Source organism: Malaya genurostris, chromosome 2 (assembly GCF_030247185.1).
Source record: "Malaya genurostris strain Urasoe2022 chromosome 2, Malgen_1.1, whole genome shotgun sequence".
Lineage (NCBI taxonomy): Eukaryota > Metazoa > Arthropoda > Insecta > Diptera > Culicidae > Malaya > Malaya genurostris.
In genome coordinates this window covers 114889709-114908074 of record NC_080571.1, presented here as the reverse complement: position 1 = coordinate 114908074, position 18366 = coordinate 114889709, and the positions used below count along the sequence as shown (strand labels likewise).

The following is an 18366-nucleotide window of genomic DNA, read 5'->3' as shown; positions in this document are numbered from 1 at the left end:
GTGGTGTGTAGCCGACAGTCGACTCAACTAGAATGCCTTGCTTCTGATAGTAGGATAGCTGGTCGCTACTAAAATACTCTCTCCCCATGTCGCACCGCAACGCTGCAATTTTTACTCCAAATTGCGCACATGCCATAGCTTCATATACCTTGAAGTATTGGAACACCTGGTCCTTGCTCTTCATCAGGTACACAACCGAAAAATGGGTGTAGTCGTCCACAAAAGAAACGAAATACTGAAACCCATCGTGAGTTGCCGGAGTAATCTTGCCGCAAACGTTTGTGTGTATTCGCTCCAGTGGTCTCGTAGTAGCGGGCCTGCTACCTTTAAATGGCATACGTACCATTTTACCCTCTGCACATACGTCACAGAAGCTTCCTTCACCATCAAGTTTATCCAAGCCTTCAACCATCCTCGAACTTTGCAACTGTTTCAAATTTCGGTAACATAAATGTCCGTAGCGTTGGTGCCACAATTCTAGGTTACTGTTTGGCTTTTCTACAGCTAGTGCTGTTCCAGTCGTAACGAACATTTTCAGATAGAATAAATTTTCCTTCATTTTAGCTTCACCGATCAGTTCATTATTCTTTTTCAGTACAGCACGGCCTGGCAAGAACTGAACATCAACTCCAACCTTCAATAAAGCAGCAACCGACAAAAGATTGAACTTTAATTTCGGAACGTAGAGTACATTTCTAACACTCCAGATGATTCCTCCTTCCTTCGTTTTAACTTTTCCTCTAACTGTTCCTTCCTTCACACCAGCCATGCTTTGTCGATCTTTAGCGCTTTCGATGACCACGGGAAAGCTCAGCAAGCTGACTTCTGAGAGGAGTTTTTCTTCACTCACCATATGCCGGCTGGCTCCGGAATCCAGTATCCATTCAACTGAATCACTGCTACTTGATGATCCGATCGGACTGACCAACGCCACCTGACGATCAACTGGAACTTCCGCTGCCTGTGCTCGAACATTTTTACGCTTTTCCTTCGGGCAAGACGATCGCTTGTGCCCAAATGATCCACAGCCATAGCATTTTCCGGAAAACTTTGCTGGTACTCCTGATTTTCGTCCTTGTTTCATAGCCAAAACCATGCTGTCGGATCCATTTGTTGCATTTTGACTACAATTTTCACGCCCATTCCTTTTCTGCACTTCTGCCAACAAACGAGCTTTGACGGTTGCCAAACGAAGCTCGTCGTCATGGAGGTTTTCCATGGCCGTTGTCACAACATCGTATGACGCAGATAGCGAGATGAAAAGTTGGCTCATCTGGTCGAGTTCCGTCAACACGGCACCTGCATCTTTAAGCTGCCGAACAAGTTCGTCGAATCGCCGGAAATGGTCTTTCAGTAGTGTTCCTTCCTCCATTTTCAGCAGGGCGAGGGATCGACGGATGTATGTTTGAGCCGCAAACCCCTTTTTCGCAAAAGTGTTGCCTAGAGACGTCCACATTTCCTTCGCCGTTGTCTTGTCCCGGACATACTCCAAATGACTATCCGCTATTAAAGCCACTAGGAGCGCTTTCACTTTTTCATCCATTTCTTTGAACGCCTTCTTCGTATCGGCAGATGCCGTTTCCGGCGGTGCATTTTCTTCCAAAACCTCCCGAACTCCGTGAGCCGAAAGCTATCAGTTCTGTAACAGATTTGAGTTGTAATTAAAAATCTTTGATATCATTTATTATTTGACATGTTTTTTCACTAATTTTGTATCATCATGCTTGCTTACGTCCGTATCGACCATACGACGAACACATGCTTTCGAACGAATGCGAACAAGCCATTCTTGTTTTCACTCGAACGTGTACGTACGCGACTCCTGTGCAAAAGAAGGATCGGCAGCGCAGGTAGTTTTTTTAGGAAGATTCCAAACATCAAGGAAGTGACGAACGCTACATAAGAAATAAATATCGTACTCAGGACCAATTTCATTCATGTCGGTAAATGAAATTTTCAAATTAAACTTCATGCAAAGTATAAAAAGTTTTTAAAATAGTAGTCCGATCAGTAGTATCGGTGAAAAATATGTTGCATTTTTCTTGCAATTTTGTCATGTTTTCGATAGTCTCCATATTTATTAGATTGGTAAAATCATGCATTTAATATAAAATAAAGCATGTTTACCCATGGCGTATTTTCCATAAAGTACCTAATAGATGTAAAATTTTATGCGTTAAAACTTGGAACCGAGCATATATTCGAAGGCTCGCCAGAGAAAAACAACATTTTACTATACTGCTATGCTTTCTAAAAGTTCTATGCAAAACACAAATTTATGATTTGATTACAAATCACCTTTAGATTCAATTTTTCAATGTGTTCGAACGGTTGATTCGCAACATTAAACTGACGAATCGAAACCACAGCATTTCGTCTATTCGTCCGTAAACGAGAATGGGACTTTTCGTTCGTACGAATGATGTTCGAATACACGTATCGTTTGAAGCTAAACTGGCATACATTCTAGTGTTTCGTATATGGTTAATCACAAGAATTGAACTGATTTCATCAAGGCTTAGCATTTATTTGATGAAGTTTACTGATATTTGAATATTCACCCTCATTCTTGTTTACGGCCGTATGCGATACGTTCGAAAGTAAAGCAAATTCGTATTCCCGTTTACGTTCGAATCAATCACACTTTTAAACATCGTACATGCATAAAAACAACGCCCATCCAACTTTAAACTATCAGTTCTGGTATAGATTTGAGTTGTAAATAAAAATCTTTGATATCATTTGTCATTTGACTTGTTTTTTTCACTGATTTTGTATCATCATGTTTGCTTACGTCCGTATCGACCATACGACGAACACATGCTTTCGAACGAATGCGAACAAGCCATTCTTGTTTTCACTCGAACGTGTACGTACGCGATTCCTGTGCAAAAGAAGGATCGGTAGCGCAGGTAGTTTTTAAAGGAAGCATTGCAAGCATCAAGGAAGTGACGAATGCTACATAATAAATAAATATCGTACTCAGGACCAATTTTATTCAAGTCGGTAAATGAAATTTAAAATTAAGCTTCGTGCAAAGTAAAAAAAGCATTTGAAATAGCAGTCCGATCAGTAGTATCTGCGTAAAATATGTTGCATTTTTCTTGCAATTTTGTCATGTTTTCGATAGCCTACATATTTATTTCATTGCTAAAATCAGGCATTTAATATAAAATAAAGCATGTTTACCTATGGCGTATTTTCCAAAAGGTACTTAATAGATGCAAAATTGATGCGTAAAAACTTTGAACCTCGCATATATTCAAAGGCTCCCCAGAAAAAACAGCATTTTACTATACTGCTATGCTTTCTAAATGATTTATGCAAAACACAAACTTATGATTTGATTACAAATCACCTTTAGATTCGAAAATAATTTTGTTAGAGATCGGTTAAACTTTTTTCAATGTGTTCGAACGGTTGATTCGCAACATTAAACTGACGAATCGAAACCACGGCATTTCGTCTATTCGTCCGTAAACGGGAATGGGACATTTCGTTCGTACGAATGATGTTCGAATACACGTTTCGTTTGAAACTAAAATGGCATACATTCTAGCGTTTCGCATATGGTTAATCACATGAATTGGACTGATTACATCAAGGCTTAGCATTTATTTTAAGAAGTTTACTGATATTTGAATATTTTGTGGCAAACGAGTCGCGTTCGAATTCATTCGAGTGAAAACTAGAATGGCTGATTCGTATTCGTTCGAAAGTACCCGTTCGTCGTATTGCGGATACGGACGTAAACAAGAATGAGGGTGATAGCCTTCTTCAAGTGTATGCGTAATAAACGTACGTCATTTAGAATACCGGGGAAAAAATTCTTCCACTTTTCTTTTTCGATAGAGAGAATCTCTCCGTATTGGGACACGGTTTTGCGAATATAAGAATCGGTGACGCTTGAGTGAAGATCATGCACACGCACTTCTATAGCACTATCATCCATATATACTGAAATGTTGTACTTAATGTTCTCGTGCTCCACATAGTGCACATTGCTATTGTCTTTTGCGAATTTAATTGCATCCAACTCTTTATAAAACTGAATGTAATCAACATTATTTGTCTTATTGCATTGAAGTAAATGCACACGTTCAATGTCAAGATGCATTTGATCCTTAAACAAACCTTAAAGTTCTCGTATCGAAGGTCGAATTTTGCACTGCCTGAAGTCAACAACAATCGTATTCTTTCGTGTCGGCGGTAGCTTTTGTTCGTTTGGTTCACTCATTTCGAGGTCGTTCTATTGTTCACAACACAATACTGTACTTGGTTTCTTCTGTCCCAAACGTAAGCGGTTTTGTTCTATCGACTGACTTGGATGAGACGTGAAAGCGAACTGAATGGTTGAGGTTCGCCATCCGCTCGACGAACAGTCAACAGTGCAGCACTGCATGCAGGTATGCCAAATATGTCAAGCATATGCTTGTTTGCTGCACACCATGTTTGTTTGTGTGGGTATTCACTGCATTGAAGTTTGCTATTAATTTTTGTTTCATGTTTTTGTTGAACGATGAAACCCTCAACGAGTGAACACGTTATATCATGTTAGTGCGGTAAAAATATAGTATTTCGCGAGGAGGAAAGGATTTTCATCCGTACTTTGACGACTCCACGTTTTCACATAGCGAGATTTTCACTTGTAGTCCTGTTAAAATATAGCCCATTGAACTATAAACGAAAATTTACGAAAGTCGCTGTGCCATCAATCGACAGCAGAAGTGAAGAAAATGATGAGATTGCAAACCATGATGTAGAAATTTACACTGGTGGCGAGATCAGACCCGTGTACAGGGGGGGTTTTGCCCCAAGACCTCCCCCCCATAGGGAAATTTTTCAACAGTAAGTACCATGAACAATAGATCACTTTTTTATATAAAAGTGCAAATAACTTGACTTTTCTTTCAAATATTTGCTCCTTCCCAACCTCTTGAAACACTCCCCCCCCCCTATGAACCTCCCCCCATCCTTTTGACCCCTCTTTCAAACTCTTCCTTGAACTACCCACCCCTTGAATGATTCCTGCGCACGGAACACTTCTCACGTGATTTCCCTTAGGTAGATGATAGCTTTATTTTCATGTCGTTCAAATCACATATCAATTCAATCGGAATAAAATATTTATAAATAGTATTTAAAACATCGTTCTTCCATTTGGCCCACTAGTCAAACCATATTTCTATAGGAAAAATGTTTTATTGATTAGAAAATATATAAGCTTAAGAAGCGAGAAAAATTTGTTTACGTAATTCGTATACACATAAACTACTACTCTACGTTTTTGGACGCATAACCCGAATGAGCGCACTCCAAGCTTCTTTACAGGTGGGATTCACGTGCACCGCTTTCTGCGCTAGGATTTTGCGACGATGTTCGTCTACCGGTCGAACCGCTTCACTAGCAACCGCCAACCATTTTGCAGCGTCCTCCGACTTCGTGTTACGCTGACTGTCGTGCAAGTCTAATATTAATGCACTTTCAGCAATGCAGCTTGCCAGTACCAGGTTCTTTTTCGGTGTTCGGTGGTTTTTCAATAACGATATAGCCAAAATCTGACGCAGCTTCGGACGGTCTGGAAATTTGTGTACTTGTGAAATCAAATATGCAAGTGATTCCGACTTTTGTTTCTGAAAAAAAAATCAATTTTATTCAACTGTTAGAAACGTTGTCTCATTATTTCTTGAACAAGTGATGACAAACGTAACCACCCGAAGAAAAATTATTACTCAAGACACCCATATATTATATTTATTAGTAAATAAAAGTAGAGTAAAGATCTGAATGAGTTCGCCACGATTTTATTTTTTTGTAACTTTATTTAGCTGTTTAACAATATAACTCTTTAAGCTCTACTAAACTGTTAAACGAGAATTAAATTATTACACTATAAAAATCTAACAATTTTTTTTTATTTTTTGTGTTTGATAAAAACGCATCGAACTTATGAGAACTCAACGAGTGAACACATTGCATCGTATTAGTGCGATAAAAATTTGAGTATTTCGCGAGAAAGAAAGGATTTTCATCCGTACTTTGACGACTCCACGTCGTCACGCTGCGAGGTTTTCTCTTGTTGTGAAAAGAAAGTCCATTGGACATAAACGAAAATCACTGACAATATAACCTAAGTTGCTGTGCCATCAATCGGTGTTATCTCAAGTGAGGTGACGCCACCCAGAAGTGAGGAAGAAGATAATCAATTCGTGTGTGCTATCATAAATTTATGCTGGAAGATGGAGTGATGAATCAAAGAAGCATTTGAATCAAATACAAAAATAATTTGTATTTAGTTGAATATTAGTTCTTAATTACCAAGTTTGTTTACCGTCAATAAATGACACACTGTTTGGCCACCAGAGATACGACGTATGGATCACGAAATGCAAAATATGATCACACAGGATGAACCCTCAGGTAGAGGCTTTACTCGTAAAAGACGAAAACGCGAATGCTCTTTTGGTGATACTTATTAGAGATCGGATTTCGGGCATTTGTATCCGAAACCCAAAGCGAAAAAATGTTAGACGGGTTCGAGTCGAATACTGGTGACGTTTTATTTTCATTTTTACGGGTATGGTTACGAGTATGGTTCGATTTCGCCCCGAATACCCGATTTTCTAGGGTACGGATGAAGCTTTTTATTTATTATCGGGTGCGGATCGTATTTGGAAGAAATATTATTCTCGAACTCGGATCGGGTACGGGTATTTTATTTTCGATGATCGGGTACGAGTCGGGTTCGAATTTAAAAAAAGCTAAAAAACGATAGAAATCGCAGAAAAAAGGGCAACCAAAATAAATTATAATCGAAATGAAAATAAATAAAAAAGTTTTTTTTCTCATATATTTTGTTCAGAAACAAATGCTTCCACTTTAAATGGCCCACACTGTATAAGTGGAGATAACGGGTACTTAATGTAAAGGGTAAAACCTGCGCAAACGGAAATGTGTAAGTTACAAACCACTCAAAGGAAACAAAACTTCTGCTGATGGTTGAAACAATGAGAAGCCGAATGTTGGAAAACTGGAAGTTTTTGAAAATTTGTGTGAATTCTGAAGCAGCCAAGGGGCAAGTTAGACGCAAACGTGCTTCTTGTCTTTTCGCCGTATGAATAGTGTTGTCTGTGAATTACCGACAAGAGAAAAATATTCGTAGCTAGAGATATAAAGTCAAACGAAGATATTGCGAAAGTAGTGGTTCCGGAGGTAATTCCTGTCATCAAGCCTATCAACAATGAAGTATTGCAAACAACCGAGTCTGAAGAAGAAAATGAAGGAGACGATAATGCAAAGTTAGCAAAAGATCATTATCTCGAGGAACAAAATGATGAAGATGATGAAGAATTCTATAACTTCAGGTTGATGTACCGATTTTTTTAACCCGTATAAAACACTCTGCTTTAAATGAACATTAACGGGTCCCTTGATATTACGCTGAGGTCGACGGACATTCGCAAAAGAAGGGATCTCACCTGGACGATGGTCCAAACAAACGGGTGTTCACTATGAAAACCGATACTGACGGAAATCATGTGCGTTACAAAACTCGATTGGTTGACAAAGGGAACAACCCACAGCGGAAGCATGTAAACTACGATGAAACTAACCAATGTTGCTCGAATATAAAAAAATGCAACGAACGCCAATGATCTTCGTTCGCTTCCCTTCGCCTTTGTTCGATAATCGCTTTCATATTCGGACTTGAACGAAGTCGACGCTGATTCGTTGCTCGCATGAAGATCTATTCCTTGCAGTTGTTATTCACATTGAACATACCCCCGAATAACTCAACGCGAATGTGGAACGAATATTCATGCAGCGATCATCGTCAAAACCTAATTCGCGATGATCGTTCGTGCTGGCTTTGAAACAAGCAAATTAAGGCGTTTTCCTTTGTATTAGTACCGTAGTCTTATGTGTGTGTGTGTGATGAACCATTTCCCAGCACTTCCCCATTGCTGCTACCTCACGAGATATGATAAATTTATTAGATGAAGAATGCTTCGCGACGCAGTGACGCTATTCGAACCAATCCGAAGAGCAAAGTAAATGAACGAATGTATAAAACGAACATGCACGATGTATACCAGCAGCGAAGAATTTATTAATAGATTCGTGCATTGCTTATTGATGTTCAACCTTTCCTCTCGTTGTTTGAGACGGGCGTAAGTAAGGAAGGATATTCGCGCCGAAGATGGATGAATGAATGAGTTATACGAACAATATGTGCAATATTAAAACTAATTACTACTATTAACTTCATTAGGAATTGATAAGTAAGAATTGAACTTTTTTGGAGAGAGCGACACGACTTGGAAAAAGATTATACTTACGTTTGTCCAATAGAATTGCGATACTAGATATACAACATGGTGACCATGTGTTCGGTCATTTTCAAACTTTCGCAGCTCTTTTATAACCAGCTCAGTGAGAACCGAGTCTTTATGTAGTAATCCGAGAGCGCATGCCGAAAACAGTGCTGAAACTGGCGGTTCGGGTAGTGTAATGCTGAAAATGAAAGTTTAATACGTTACTGTTATTCATACAAAATGAAATCTTCAACCCACCATTGAAATAAAATCGTTTTGGCATCCGCTTCACCTTGAAAGGCGTACACCATAGCAGACATTGCAATTAAAACGTTCGCCTTTTCTAAATCTGAAGTAGCTAACCAGTTCAATGCGCTTTCGTACTCAGCGTAAGACTCTTCGTACTGACCAGCTTTGAAATGAGCCAAAGCTTTCCCAACCGTAGCTTCATATGTCGCTTCTCCTACCTGCTGGTAACACTCCACGGCTTCAACGTATTTCTTTTGTTTCAACAGACAACATCCCAAATCACAGAGAACCTCATCTTTTTGAACGCCCGTTGTTTTGCACAACGCTTTCTTGAAAGCCTCTGATGCAGTTCTCCACAAGCCAAGCCGATTACTTATGTAGCCTAAAAATCGAAGTGCTTCTGCAGATGCAAGCTCGTTTTTATCAGTGCAATGCCAAGTGATGGAGTCGTGTGAAACCGGTAACGCGTACATATTTTCGATGGCAAATCGAAAACGTGCATTTTTTCGGTAATTGTTATCATTTAGTACATAGCAAACCCAGTGGGCATATCCCAAAGATGATTCTGGATGGTAGCCAAGTTGGGTGCAATGCCGGAATAAATCCATTGCCTCGTCGACCTGGCCCATTTGCTCCGCAATCATAGCCTGCCCGATCCATGCATTCATGTAAGTTGTATCCGTCTGCTGAGCTCTGCCAAAGGCTTTATTGGCTAAACTTGTTTCCCCTTGAAGCAAATACAAAACTCCAAGATTCGACCATCCTACCGAAGCTGTCTTTTTATCCACCGAAATTGCTTCAATAAAGCAATGCTGTGCTAAAGCTAAATTGTTAACCTGTTTAGAGGCACAAATTACACCTAAAAGATTCCAGTTCTGCCATCGACTTGGTTCTAACTTAATAGATTGTTTTGCGCATTCAACAGCTAAAGTGAACAAGTTCTGTCCATCTTCTGGATTTCCGCCATGACATTTTGCTCGTCGGTAGTGATTCGCTGCCAGTTCGTACCACAGCAAACTGTCTTCGGTTCTTAATTTGATTGCACGACTGTAACAACGGCCTGCTAATTGGAAAAGTTTTACGCCTTCAAGCATCACCTCACTACGATGGGAAACGCCTGCTAATGTTCCATCCAGCAAAAGTTGCGCCTTCGACTTGGGGAACTCTGCCACCGTATCCAGAATGTTACCCAACTGTTTCCACAGACATACGAAATTAGGTTTCATCTTTATGGCCCTAAAATAAAAACCATTTTGAAATAAAACTATACTTTGGAACTACGCATACTCAGAGTCGGACGAAACAATGAGTCATGAAAACGAGGTTTTGAAGAAACACCAACTGTTTTCGCCATCAAACTTCATTTGTGACAGGACTACGTCTTTCTGTGCAGTGCAGTGCAAATAAAGGGTTTTTATCTTTGGTTCAATATCGGAGAAAATTCGCATTTTCCAAGGACCAGAAATGAATGAATTGTATGTTATAGCTTGCACATGTTAACAGCAAGAGGATGTCGGAGCGTCTGTACTCCATGTTAGGAGCGGCTTCAAACAGCGTCTGTTCTGGTATCCAGCGGCTGAGTATGAAATGCTGCATCCCGTCTAGCTGAATCCAAGGTGGCACCCAACAAAGGGATTGGCCTAGTGCTAGTTGGGACGTTAAACAGAGCAAGCACGATGATCCTTCGGCGAGACAGGGTGTTGGCGTAGGCCTAATAAGCCGCCCGTAAAACATCTATTACGAATAATACAGGAGAGAATACGAACGGAACAATGGGCATAGACCCACGCGACGAAATAAGGACTACGATTGGAAACTTGGAACATGGAATTGCAAGTCGCTAGGTTTCGCAGGCTGCAACAGGATAATATACGACGAACTAAATCCTCGCAGCTTCGACGTCGTAGCGCTGCAGGAGCTTTGTTGGATGGGACAGAAGGTGTGGAAAAGCGGTCATCGAGCGGCTACCTTCTACCAAAGCTGTGGCACAACGAACGAGCTGTGAACTGGCTTTATAGTGCTGGGCAAGATGCGTCAGCGAGTGATTGGGTGGCAGCCGATCAATGCTAGGATGTGTAAGTTAAGAATTAAAGGCCGTTTTTTCAATTACAGCATCCTCAACGTGCACTGCCCACATGAAGGGAGACCCGATGACGAGAAAGAAGCGTTCTACGTGCAGCTGGAACAAGCCTATGACGGCTGCCCACGCAGACGTAAAAATTGTCATCGGTGACATGAATGCCCAGGTAGGAAGGGAGGCAATGTACCGACCGGTATTTGGGCCGAACAGTCTACATGCCGCATCGAATAACAACGGCCAACGGTGTGTCAACTTTGCGGCCTCCCGAGGAATAGTAGTCAGAAGCACCTTCTTTTCCCGCAAGGATATCCACAAAGCTACCTGGAGATCACCTGACCAACAGACCGAAAACCAAATCGACCACGTTTTGATCGACGGAAAATTTTTCTCGGACATCAACAATGTTCGCACCTACCGCAGTGCGAATATAGATTCGGACCACTACTTGGTTGCTGTATGCATGCGCTCAAAACTTTCGACGGTGGCTACCCAACGTCGAAACTGAACGTCGCAGTTCAACATCGCGCGGCTCCGGGATGCTGGATACGCCCAAGATTACGCGCAGATGTTGGCAGTGGCACTACCAACGGAAGAGCAGCTTGGTGCAGCTACTCTTGAAGATGGTTGGAGAGACATCCGTTCTGCCATAGGTAGCACTGCATCAGCAACGCTAGGTACGACGGCTCCGAACATAAGGAACGACTGGTTCGACAACGAATGTGAACAGTTAGTGGCCGAGAAGAATGCAGCTTGGGCGAGCAAGCTGCAACACCGGACGAGAGCAAACGAGGAGCGATACAGACAGGCGCGGAACAGACTAAACTCGGTATCCCGTAGAAAAAAGTGCCAACAGGAAGACCGAGATCGCGAAGCGATGGAACAGCTGTTCCGTGCTAATGACACAAGGAAGTTCTACGAGAAGGTGAACCGTTCGCGCAGAGGCCATATGCCACAGGCCGATATGTGCAAGGACACCAACGGGGACCTTCTCACGAACGACTGTGAGGTGATCGAGAGGTGGCGGCAGTATTTCGACGAGCACCTCAATGGCGATGTGGCAGAATACGAAAGTGGCGACGCGGTAACGAACTTGGAGGACGATAGACTGCCGGTCTCAGACCTCCAAGAAGTCGAGGAGGTGGTAAGTCGGTTGAAAAATAATAAGACCGCTGGCGTTGACCAACTACCAAGCGAGTTACTAAAACACGGTGGTAATGCACTAGTGAAAGCACTGCACTGGGTCGTTACCAAGATCTAGGAAGACGAGATTTTACCGGAGGAATGGATGGAAGGAATCGTGTGTACCATCTACAAAAAGGGCGATAAGCTGGATTGCTGCAATTACCGCGCGATAACTCTGCTGAACGCCGCCTACAAAGTACTCTCCCAAATCTTATGCCGTCGACTTTCACCGATTGCAAACGAATTCGTGGGACAATATCAGGCAGGATTTATGGGCAAACGCGCTACCACGGACCAATTTTTTTAGATCATGGCGGACTTTACTGCTAAAAATCTCTAATTTTTACCGATTATGTTTCTGTCAACAGAGAACGTTGTATGTCACTTTCCTCTTTTTTCATACTACTTCCAAACCTTATTAGGGTGATGTTATTCGAGCTTCACAAGAATCGATGTTATACCAGCAGGCGTCGCGGAAAAGAAGGAATATATATATTATGTGTTGGAATTCAAAGCCCGTCTAGCGATTTCTGGGGTTACAAAACATATAGCTTTGCCGAGTACTTTAAAACAGAATCTGCATAGACACAGTAGAAAACATAACTCACCTGGTAAAGTAATCAACTGCCAACTGTGCGTGATCGTGACTTCTTCCAATTAATCTTTGTCCGAAATAATGATAACAAAGACCTGCATGAGACTCAGCAACTCCTTTCACAGCCGGAAAATATTTATCGTTGTCTGCTAACAGTTCACCAAACAAGATGACAGCTTCTTTATGCTGTTTCAAAATCTGAAATAAAGGCTGACATGTGTATTCACAATAGCGTACTATCGTCATTTCAACCATACATTTTTAATATTAGCTAACTGTAGCTTTGGATAAGGATTATTCGGATTATTCTCAGCAATTTTTTCGAACACCTTCATTGCCGATGTGTAGGAACCACGACCCATATATGCATCAGCTAATCCTTCCCATCCGGTGGTATTATTCACGTCATAACGAATCACCGTACGAAAGGCGGCAATAGCTTCATCATATTTCTGCTGACCAAGGTGGTGTAAAGCAAGTAAAAGATATGCCCATGGCGATCCGGAGCCTTTGGAGATATGTACCGATTTTTCCAGTAACTGTGCGTTAGCATCCCATTCGCCTAAACTACGATACATGGAACTAAGTAAAATAATGGCCTGTTTATGCGATGGGTTAAGAAAAATGCATTTCTCTAAGCATTTGCGTGCCCTGATGTTATCTGCATTGTGGAGGTAGATCAACCCAAGAATATAAAAACATTTGGCGCTCATCGGTTCATGTTTAGTTGCTTGTAGTGCGCACAAGAAGCTTTTATCAATTTCTTTAGCTTTGTAATAGAGCATTGATAATTCCAAAAGGCATTCACAATTTTTATCATGCGGTATCAACAATTCTACTGCTTTTTCTGGGCATCCTTCGGCTTTATAACGCAACGCTGTCAAATAGTCATATTGAACAGAGGTTATATTCGATGCTTTTAGTTTGACGAACTGTTCATCTATTTTGTTCATGTCACCAAGGGCTAGTTGCAGCTTTATACTGTAAAACAATACTCTAGAATCATTACTTTTACTTAATAACTCTTCGCTATACGACGAAGCTTCGTGAAGTTTCTCAACACTACCATCTTCTATGAGAGCAATGTAAAAATTTGTATTGATAACCTTCAACTGTCTATAAATGTCTTCAACTAAACCATATGCTTTACGGAGGCTATATAATTCTCCTAATACTTTCAGACAAATACTCCAGTTAGGCTGGATGTTATCTGTTTCTTTAAGTATCTCTTCAGCTAATTGCATTTCTCCTCTTTCGTAGTGCAGTAAACCTTTAGAAACTAGAGCTAGGGCTGATTTTGGGTTTATGTTTATGGCTGCATCGAAGTATTTCTCCAGAGGGTTTGACAGTAGATTCGTCATTTGTTGCTCATTGAGAAGCTGCTCGGCATAAGCTTTGCAGATCCATTCTAAAGGATAGATATCGTTTTGGAATCGCTCGTGCATGAAAGATGCGTTCACTATAAGCTTTTCATACATTTTCAAACGATAGAGTAGTTTTAGATAGCGTTTGAAGTTTTCATGCAAAGATGGACCTTCAACGACTTTGGTCTCGTGTTCTAATACTCGTTCTAATAGAGATTCGTATTTACTTTCTAATGCTGGTTCTTTTAGAATTTTAAGCAGGCAGTTGTAAGCAGATGAAATACGATTTTCCAAGTCAGTATTAATTTTAGTTTCCTTATCAAAAACATTTATAATTTTATCTATTTCCACTTCATTTTTCGCCACTCTCAGTAACTTAATGTGTAGATCGGCGAATTTGTCACTAAAACGAAAAAAATGTCACTTTGTGTGAATTGAGTCATATCAGAATAATGTATTTACGGTGTTAGCTCAAGAAGTTGTTCACATACGTCTGGCAACTCTCTATCAGTGACACAATTTACTAATCCTTGAAGTGCTATTGTTGGGTCGCTACTAAGGGCTAGTGCTTGTCTCAAATAATCAGCAGCTTCCGTCTTGTTCGTGTCCTGATAACAAGCTCCCATCAGCAAAAGAGCCATGTAGTTTTGTTTATCCTCTTTCAATATTTTCTGGAAATACAAACTCGATAGAGGTATGTTTCTTTTTCTAAGTGATAGGCATTGAACAAGATCTGAAAGCTTTTCTCTTTGAAAATTTGGCATATTTGATTGGAAAATACTTCAATACTCACGTTACATAGTTTGATTGCTTCTGAAATCTTTTTACTTCTTACTGCTTCACGAGCTTCTTTTAACAACCCTTTTATTTCCTTGTTAGACATACTTAACTAAATAATGTTACTGTTATTATGATGTATAAAAATCAAAAATATAATGTCATCAAAACTCATATAAGTAAATTTTTGGAGCACAATAAAATACAACCACTGCAATCAACAGAACTGCCGGTGTACAGAAGAACGGTAACATAAATATTCAGGTATAGGCAACAATCAGCCGACACCAGAGTTGCCAGGCTTTTCCAAAAAATTGTATAGCACAGAAAATTTGTCTGTATCATGTTGGAATTTTCACTGGCGGTTAACAAAGATTGCGATGCGACAAGATAGCGCCAAAAATGTTGATTTATTCAGTGGATATAGAGGAAAAGTGGACAAAATAGGATACCTTGTATACGCAGAGAAATTGAGCATGTTTAAAATAACAAAACAGTAAGTAGATTTTCGAATTTGATTTCTGTTCATTTCAAGCTAGATCATGATTGTTACAAACCAATTTCTCCCTTCAACATCAACAATAATCTCTGTTTGATTTAAATCAAAGTTCTGGTATAACCAAACGAAAAATATATTTGTTCCGAGTGAGTTTATTGTTGAAATGAACTAACTATTAATTACATGTCAACCAAAGTTGAATTAATGTTATCAGCCATGTCCTTGTTGATTCAATCCAGCTATATCTTCAAATCAAGAAAAAATTGGTTTGATTTATCTAAGATCTTGTGCTAAGATACAACTAACTTTACCGTTTAAAAGAACTGTAATAGTTTTATTTCTTGTGAACCAGAGCATTTTTTTCCCACGCGAATAAATCAGGGCATTTTTTTCTTCAGCGGATAAAGTTTGTACACGTTTCATAAGTAAAATTTTATCTGCTTCTTCCATTTCATAGAGGGCTTTTAACAATTCAAGTGTATGTATTGATAATTACGAAGATTTTTGAAAATTTCTTAAAATTATATAACAAATTTTCTTCACAAAAAAAATTGATGCAGGATTTCTGTCTTGACTAGACTGATGGAGCACCCAACCGTTGGATGTTATAAAAATTTAAAATCCTTGATTATGGTATGTGAATAATTCGATCGTTCAGCGACAAAACTCCTAAATATCTTGAAAAATTCATAATTAAAAATAATTGTTTTTTTTCGGAAATTTTAAAACGAATAGAAATCAAAATAAAAGTAGTATCAAAAATTGTCTTGTAAATTAGTTTGAAAGAAATAATTTTATTCTTAAAAACGAACAAAAATGTAAGATTTCAACAAACAAATGCGTTTGTTGAAATAGCTAAATTTAAGGTAGTTTATTTTAACTAAAAAGTTTGTGAATTTTAAGCGCAACAATTTTAAACTTTATCTTAAGTTCGTTCATTGATAACAAATTTTTAAATTAAATTCATTGTGAAATTGGTTTGTCAAGAAATTGACAGGAACGCACAAGTGAAATATTTGTTGTTTTTATCAAAATGTCGCTTGTAACAAACTAACCCACTGAGTAAAATTGATTATAATATTTTGTAGTTTCAAACAGCAATGTTGTTTATATCAAACCAGATTTTCTTTTCACTTTTTTAACAAAACAAAATCGTTGAAAACAAACCCAAATTTGGTAGTATTTACAATTTTTTTCACTGCGTGTAGAGATAAATCAACAGTTCATCGAATATACGATAATTTCTAAATAGGAATTGAAACCAAAGTCGAAGCTTTCATCGATATTTTCTCCATTTGCTGTCAATGTTAGATTCGCCCTTCTTTGAAAAACAGCTAGTAAAACTATTTCGTTTTCGTTATTTTAGATGGTTTCCGAATAAGTGTGACAATACCCAAGTAGCATGTTCCCACATTATTGTAGAGATACTAGCAACACGGATTCTGGTTTTTACAGTAAATGTTTCATACTCGATGTAACAGTGTAATTTTTGTTTTGTCGTGAATACGACTTACTTTACTATGGGGCGCCTTTTCAAAATTAGCCATATGGAAGAATGGGCAGAACTTAATCGCGAATATCTCGACTTGTATTAATGGTAGCAACATAATTCTTTCACCATTTCATCAAAAATATGATCAGGAATTCAGGATAATATTTTGAACAGTGTGCGATAACCACAAACAACTCAAAAATTAAGTTTTCTTAAAATTTGAAAACAACGCGGAAAACTTTTTTCTTTCGCTTGGGTTTTTCGCGCAAGGACGACGATTTTGAGGTAGTCAGGCACATATCTTCAACTGAATGCGTATAAAAGGGTAACCGTGGTCGAAAATCGATCATTTCTTTTCGTGCGTTCGATGGAAGCAGACGTCGTGGGAGTGGAATCATCAACCAGCAGCGACAGAGAATGCACCTTCTGCGTGGTTAATAAAAACCTCAAACGCTCAGGTCGCATCTCTCATTCGCTTGCTGGCCATCGAGGCGAGAGGACCTTAACCAGCAGCAGCAGCGAGAGTTAACCAGCAGCGACGGAGAATGCACCTTCTGCGTGGTTAATAAAAACCTCAAACGCTCAGGTCGCATCTCTCATTCGCTTGCTGGCCATCGAGGCGAGAGGACCAGCCAGCAGCAGCAGCGGGAGTTAAACTTTCCACCAGCAGCGAGAGAGAATGCACCTTCTGCGTGGTTAATAAAAACCTCAAACGCTCAGGTCGCATCTCTCATTCGCTTGCTGGCCATCGAGGCGAGAGGACCAGCCAGCAGCAGCAGCGGGAGTTAAACTTTCCACCAGCAGCGAGAGAGAATGCACCTTCTGCGTGGTTAATAAAAACCTCAAACGCTCAGGTCGCATCTCTCATCCGCTTGCTGGCCATCGAGGCGAGAGGACCTTAACCAGCAGCAGCAGCGAGAGTTAACCAGCAGCGACGGAGAATGCACCTTCTGCGTGGTTAATAAAAACCTCAAACGCTCAGGTCGCATCTCTCATTCGCTTGCTGGCCATCGAGGCGAGAGGACCAGCCAGCAGCAGCAGCGGGAGTTAAACTTTCCACCAGCAGCGAGAGAGAATGCACCTTCTGCGTGGTTAATAAAAACCTCAAACGCTCAGGTCGCATCTCTCATTCGCTTGCTGGCCATCGAGGCGAGAGGACCAGCCAGCAGCAGCAGCGGGAGTTAAACTTTCCACCAGCAGCGAGAGAGAATGCACCTTCTGCGTGGTTAATAAAAACCTCAAACGCTCAGGTCGCATCTCTCATTCGCTTGCTGGCCATCGAGGCGAGAGGACCAGCCAGCAGCAGCAGCGGGAGTTAAACTTTCCACCAGCAGCGAGAGAGAATGCACCTTCTGCGCAGGGTTGCCACATTTAAATCTGCATTATTCAGAAGAAAAATCTGTAAATCTGTATCGGGAGCTCAAAAACCTGTATTGAAAATCTGTATATAGAAGTGATAAGAAATTGAAGCACAACGGAATGAAAAAGTCTTTAGAACCCAAATTTAAAGAAACCAAAACTTTTGTTAGTCTGAGTTTTATGATTTTGTAGTTGAAAAAACGCTGGAAGTTGTTTTTGCGTTGAAGCCTCTTGAAATAATGATTTGACGAAAAACTTTCAAAATCCAATCCGAAAGTGAAACTTAATCTGATTGATCAATTGGCAATCGTTCTTCTTTACTACCTTAAGTTATGGCCTAGGCCATCATCTTTTCATCTTATCAGAAGGAATTTTTGAAAGCATAAACAATTACGCTACACTAGTTGTAAAAAAGTAAGCTTGAACAAATCTTTATTAGCAGATAGAATATCTG

At 40.0% G+C, this 18366-nt stretch overlaps 1 protein-coding gene across 8 annotated transcripts in view; it reads right to left on the bottom strand.

Annotated features, from left to right (window-relative positions):
* LOC131432502 (tetratricopeptide repeat protein 37) overlaps nucleotides 1–14818 on the bottom strand; it is an 87905-nt gene extending 73087 nt beyond the window's left edge. For 5 of the 8 annotated variants that reach the window (XR_009229879.1, XR_009229881.1, XR_009229882.1 and 2 more), the window contains exons 1-6: nucleotides 14579–14818; nucleotides 14248–14456; nucleotides 12679–14188; nucleotides 12435–12619; nucleotides 8574–9800; nucleotides 8340–8514 (exon numbers count right to left, since the gene is read on the bottom strand). Coding sequence is in view for 3 of the 8 variants with exons in the window: in XM_058598820.1 (XP_058454803.1) it covers nucleotides 5280–5633; nucleotides 8340–8514; nucleotides 8574–9800; nucleotides 12435–12619; nucleotides 12679–14188; nucleotides 14248–14456; nucleotides 14579–14668 (3750 nt within the window). In the remaining 5 variants the exon portion in view is untranslated. Of the gene's footprint in view, nucleotides 1–5047; nucleotides 5634–5872; nucleotides 6233–8339; nucleotides 8515–8573; nucleotides 9801–12434; nucleotides 12620–12678; nucleotides 14189–14247; nucleotides 14457–14578 lie in introns of those variants that run through there. The other 3 variants (XM_058598820.1, XM_058598821.1, XM_058598822.1) reach the window with 3 other exon arrangements.
* Between the last annotated feature and the right edge of the window lie 3548 nt (nucleotides 14819–18366).